This window comes from Myotis davidii, unplaced genomic scaffold (genome assembly GCF_000327345.1).
Source record: "Myotis davidii unplaced genomic scaffold, ASM32734v1 scaffold299, whole genome shotgun sequence".
Classification (NCBI taxonomy): domain Eukaryota; kingdom Metazoa; phylum Chordata; class Mammalia; order Chiroptera; family Vespertilionidae; genus Myotis; species Myotis davidii.
The window spans coordinates 7,104,053-7,110,043 of NW_006293088.1; the positions used below are offsets into that span (position 1 = coordinate 7,104,053).

Here is a 5,991-nt window from a genome sequence, read left to right on the forward strand (position 1 = left end):
TCCATTCATTCATCCACCCACTAACCCACTCACCTACTCATTCATTACTCATCCATCCATCCATCCATCATCCATCCATCCATCAAACCTGCCACCCATCTATCTATCCAACCACCTGTTCGTTCATCCACGAGGTGCTGCCAGGTTGGCCGGCAGATTCCAGCGAGAACTTTTCATTTAACCAGAGGCAAGCATGCGTCGCCTCTGAGGACTGAGGATGCTGGGGTGTCTACTGAAAGACATTGTAACCCCAAGGACTGCACAAACGCCTGGCCAGGCCCACCCAGGATCCCACAGACACAGGACGCCGGGGGCGGGGCCGCCTGGGAGGGTGTAGGAGACACTTACGGTCGAGTCCGTTCAAGTAGCGCATGCGGATCTCACAGTGGCCCCAGACGGCGCTCACGACAGGATACAGTTTTTTGCCTTTGAGTCCCCGAAAAGCCACGCCCATGTACTGTCCGTCCACAATGAAGCTCAGGGTCCCGTCGTCCATGTCCAGGGCCACCAGGAAAGAGTCGGGGACAATGAACGTCTCGTCCGGCTCCAGAAAGGCGGGGTAAGTCTTGCTGGGCTGGTTTTTGCCGTCGTGGTAGAGCCGGTTGCGCCCCAAGTCCCAGCCCCAGGACTCGTGGTTGTTCCCCACGAGGGTCGTGTAGCCGACAGAGTGCAGGGGGGCGTCGGCCGTCGCCACCCCCACCACGGCCTGTGTGCCCCGCTGCCGCATCTGCCACACGTGCAGCCCCCGCGTGTACCCGACCTTGCCCCTGATGGCGTCCGTGCTCTGGGCCACCGGATGCCGGTGGAAGATCAGCTTGTCGTCCTCCTTGACGAAGACGTTGAGGGAGCGGTCGTTGTTGTTCCACGAGTGGAGGAGCTGGACCTCGTAGGACACGGGCGGCATGTCCAGCAGCAGCTCCAGGCGGGTGGGCTTGCAGTAGTCCAGGCCCTGGAGCTCCTGCTTCAGGGGCCGGTACGTGGGGTCCCTCATGTCCACCGTCTTGATCCCTCCGGTGACCTTCTGACCCATGGTCGCCTCCTGCTTCACGGCGTCCCCGACGCCCTCGGCAAACGCATCAACGGCCGGGCCTCCTCTCCCGAGGCTGCGAGGCGGCCTCTGCACACGGGGGCGAGATCCGTGCTGCCTGCCGGGTGGAAAGAGAAACAGGACCGGTGAGCAGGGTGTGGGCAGGGGAGGAGGTCCGCCAGGAAGGCCAGGGCCAGAGCGACGGGCTGGCCACCAACGCGTTCCCCGCGGCCTGGCTCTGGGCGCCCATCACACCCGACACGGGCAGGCCGGGGCCTTGGCACAGAGGGAACCCCGCCCTGTCCCCCAGCTGAGCTGTCCTAAGAGAGAGGCCCCCCGCCTGGCAGTCGCCGGGAGAGAAGGCTCCGGAACGGCGGCGAGATGCTCTGCTGTGTCGGGTGCACCATGTACCTGATTGTGATTTCTCGGGGCAGAAGGCCCGGTTGGCACAGATCCTGGAATCAGCCCCTGCGGTTGGCATCTTTCCTGGTGCCAGCAAGGGGGCGCTTACTCCCATGTCTGCTGCTTCAGGAGGCAAAGCCCTGAGACGCCACCTCCCAGCCGCTCTCTCCCAGCACAGCCGCCTCCCACAGGCCTCGGGCTCACGCCAGGGAGGGGGCCGGGGCTACGCAGCAACGTAACTCCTGGTCGGCGAGGGCGCTCAGCCCGGGGAGCTCTGCTCACGGGCCCTGAGCCTGCAGCAGCCCCCCAGCAGGTCCCATATCCGCGTGGTGCCTGGACTGGGGTGCCAACGATGCTCTCTGGAGGCCCCTGAGGCAGCCCCTGCCAGGTGGGCATGAGAGCCTCACCCGCCGCCCAGCGCTCTGGGCCAGCACTTGGATGACCACCACCTTTCCTTCAACCAGAAGCCAGCATTTGGCTCCTCGGGCTCCAGCAGACCACTGGGAGGAAGTCCGACTCCAAGACCCCTCACTCCTGCTCTGGCTGCTCCAGCCGTCGGCTCCTTTAAGGGAGGGCAGATGGTTCTGGGAGGAGAGACCTCACTGCCTCTGCGCCACCCCCTCCATCAGGGGGTTCAGCGGGAGGAGGGGCTGACACGTGGGGCCAGGGGACTCAACAACCTGCCGTCCCATCCCCCGTGCCTTCCCCCATGTCAACCTTGAAGAAGGGATAGTCACAGGGACTGGGCTCCTGAGCCTCCCTCTGGGCCTGCGGGGGGCCGGGTGGGGGACTCTTGGCTGCCCGGTGTGGGGTGGGCTCCCAGGACGAGGGAGCAGGCAGGCTCCTGGCTCTGTGAACCTCACTCCACGAGTCTGCAGAGGGGCCGGGCCAGAGGCCCTGGGCGCCTGGCTGCTGGGACCAGGGTCCCTCAGTCACTCGCTCTGAGCAGCATCGAGTGCCTGAGACGAAGAGAACACTGGGGAGCCTGGAGGGGGCTGCGGGGGAGGGGGGTGCTGTGGGAGAGGATGGCGGTGGGGAGAAGTCCTTCCAGCACATTCATTTAAAACACTTGGAGAGATAGGGATGGAGAAGGATGAAGGACCACAACAGGGAGGATGAGAGGTGGGGGGTGAGAAAGGGAGAGAAGGAGGGAGGGAAGGAAGGAGAGAGGAAGGGAGCCCTCAGGCCAGTGCCCCTGGGCCTGCTCACACCTCTAACTGCAGGGACCCGCTCTTTTTGTAACGTCTGGAGAGTACACGCCAGGCTTTGCGGACCGGGCTTTGCGGACCGGCAGTCCCCATGCCAGCGCCGCTCTGCCTGCAGCACCAAGGCCGCCACGTAAGCAAAGGAGCACGGCTGGGTTCCCATAAAACTTTATTTACAAGAACGGGCGGTGCGTGGCCGGCCAAGCCCGAGCTAGACTAAGGGCCCTGCCCATCGTCTCCCTGCCAAGGCCGCAGCAGGAAAGCAGGCCAGTCCAGCCTCAGGCCCGGTGACCAGAGAGACAGCAGAACCCCACGGGGACGGCCATCTGTCCGTCCAGGTCAGCCCCCCAGCTCCTCCTGCTCTGAGGGCCCACCGCCTTAGAGGCCGGGTGCTAGGCAAGTCCTCTGACTGCCTCGGTGCTAAGCTCCTGCCCCCTGGGCCCCGCGATTAGGAGCCATCCGGGAGGGAGGCCCTGCCCGCCCGGACCTCCTGACCCTGAGCCAGGAATCTCTGGGAGGAAGCGGCGGGAGGCAGATGAAGGTGCTTACAGCATCCAGGGTGATTCCCGTAGAGGGTGCCCCAGGGCAGAGCCAGGGGATACGGGCCACCCACGCTGCTGCTTCCCGCCACCTGAATCACCTCCCAGGTGGTCCGTCGCTGCGGCAACCCCAGGGCCATTCTTCCTCACTGTCACCTGCCGGCCTCTACCCTGTGTCCAGGCCACGGTTAAAGCCAACACCTCCTTCTCACCGTCTTCCCGTTGTCCACACCCAGCCGCATCCTGGCAGGGCCCCTGGAGCCATCAGCTGCCCGCCTCTTTCCGTGGGTCTCAACGCGACCTGCCCTCTGCATGTCCCCCAGGCGCTCCGCTAGCCCCCTTCCTGGGGACGGCCGCGGGCAGGATGCTTCCGTCCCCCGACTCCTCTCTGCCGGCGCTGCTCTGGGGCCTCCAACCCTTGGGGAAGCTCACGCACCCCACAGCGGCTGGGCCACTGGCTAGGACTCACCCTTAGCTCTTCTGAGCTTCTGTTTGCTCCTCTGAAAGGTGGGTGTCCCACACTCACCCGGACTCCATGGAGTCAGTGTCCGGGGAGGACTGGGGACACGGCCATGTCACTTTCCCCCTAAACCGTGCTCCGTGCACTGAACAGAGATCGCCGTTACCCATCGTCTTGGTCACTGCACCTGGTCCTGCAGGTGGACGCTGCTTTGGGCTGGGACCCAGGTGCTTAGATGCGGAGCTAGAACAGATCACGTTGAGGGTCCCTTCAGAGCCAGGGGTTGTTCTGCGAGGAGCCATTGAGAGACTGGTTTGGTCTGTAACGTGCCTGTTAACACTGACCCACGGGCGTCCCAGAGGGCACCACCCCAGCTCCGGACCAGCCTCCTCTGCCATCATGAGACACATGCAGGTGCCCAGCCCCACAGGGCCTAGTGCTGCTACAGGACTGCCAGGGCCTGCGATGGCTCTTCACCAGGTGGGAGGGCACAGCCCTTGTCCCCGCCCAGAAGCAACAACGTCACAGAGGGTGTGTCCGAATATGGCCCTGTGAGGCTGGGACAGGAGGGGTGGGGACAGAGCTGGCCGTGCTGCTGCCCTCACTACCCACGCATCATCACACACAGCCATGCACGCACACACGGTACAAACACACATGAATGCACACACATGGGTACACACACACCTGAGCACTCACACACATGGGTGCTCACACACGGTGCACACACACAGGTGCTCACACATAGGCACATACACATGGGCGTGCACACGCGCGGGCGCACACACAGGTGCACACACAGGTACACACACGGGTGCAGAAACACACATGGGTGCACGCGCACACACATGCGTGCACACGCACACACACACACATGCACACGCATACATGAGAAGCGTGGCAGGCCTTCCACGTGTTGCATTTACCTACAATAGAGTGAACGCGATCAAAAGTCCTGGGAGGGAATGGGGTGTCCGCTCTGGGTCCACTAAGCGCTATGGTTTCCCCTCTGAGAACCCCCACCCCACTGATGTCACACACATCATCCACCTGAGTCAAAAGCCACTTCATGGTTCACTGCGAAAGGGGGTGCCTCTCAGGCAAAGCCTCCCCCCGCCCCATCCCTGCACCCACCAGAGCCACCTGTCCATCATGTATTCCAGACGGACCCAGGAGCGCCCCAAAGCCTCCTCCCTCCTCCCAGTGCCGACTCCCAGCGTGGGCTCTGTCTGGGGCCCGGGATCAGCGCTCTCATCTCAAAGGCCTGCTTCGAGGGGGTTTGCGGGGGCCACCGCTCCCCATAGAAGGGAAGAGCAGCACCCACAAACCCCTTCCTTCTAGTCTCTCCAGCGGGACCCTCTGTGCCCTCAGGTGGAGGGGCAGCAGGTGCGGACTTAAAGGCGCAAGAAAGGAAGCCCAGAACCGGATGCTGATCCCCGACGGCGAGGAGAGTCAGAGGCGTCCCAAACTCACTGTGGGGGGCTGAGACCTGGTGTGGGGGGCCGGGCTTTAATGATCTGAGGCAGAGAGTCGCTACGGACACAAGGGGTGGAGACACCTACTGGACACACCCACTGCTTTCACTACACACGTCGCGGAGAGAAGGGATGCTGGCTGAGGACAGCGAGGGGACGGGATGTGGGACCCACGGGGTTAAGAAAGGTCGAGGGACCCCAGAGGATGTGGGGATGCCTCTCAGGGACAGGGGTGGGCGTGTCCCAGACAGAGACAGACCCCCAAATCGGGACATGCTTCTCGGCCTGCAGGTGCCATCCAGGCGTAACACATGCAGCGACCTCCTGCCAACCGCTCTGCCAGGGTCTGGGAAACCCTAGAACCCCGCGCAGGGGCACGTGGGCAAAGACACGCACCAACCCGCAAGACCCGTTCCACGAGCCCCGCAGCCGCGCACAGAGGAGGAGGCAGCCCCTCCCATGTGCTGACTTCACATACAGTGTAACGTGATGCTCGCGTTTTGAAAAGCAACTTGGAGAGCAGGATGCAGAGCGTGATCCCATCTCTGTATGAACAGAATTAAGAAGATTCTCTCGCCTTAGCTGGTGTGGCTCAGTGGATAGAGCATCAGCCTTTGGACTGAAAGGTCCCAGGTTCGATTCTGGTCAAGGCCACATGCCCGGGTTGCAGGCTCGATCCCCAGTGGGGGGCATGCAGGAGGCAGCTGATCAATGATTCTCTCTCATCCTTGATGTTTCTCTTTCTCTCTCCCTTTCCATTCTTCTTTGAAATCAATAAATATAAATATATATATATATTTTAAAAAAGAAAATTCTCTCTGTGCCTGTATCTGTTTGTAGGTGGAGGGAGGGAGGGGTTTAGAAGCACAAACACCAGAGAGTT

General features: G+C 62.4%; 1 protein-coding gene across 1 annotated transcript in view; it reads right to left on the minus strand.

The window, feature by feature from the left end:
- Positions 1 to 40: 40 nt before the first annotated feature.
- SPSB1 (splA/ryanodine receptor domain and SOCS box containing 1) overlaps positions 41 to 5,991 on the minus strand; it is a 49,703-nt gene continuing 43,752 nt past the window's right edge. The window contains exon 2 of the mRNA XM_006766751.2: positions 41 to 1,145. Within this exon, the coding sequence (XP_006766814.1) occupies positions 230 to 1,030 (801 nt within the window). The 5' untranslated portion in view covers positions 1,031 to 1,145 and the 3' untranslated portion in view covers positions 41 to 229. The remainder of the gene's footprint in view (positions 1,146 to 5,991) is intronic.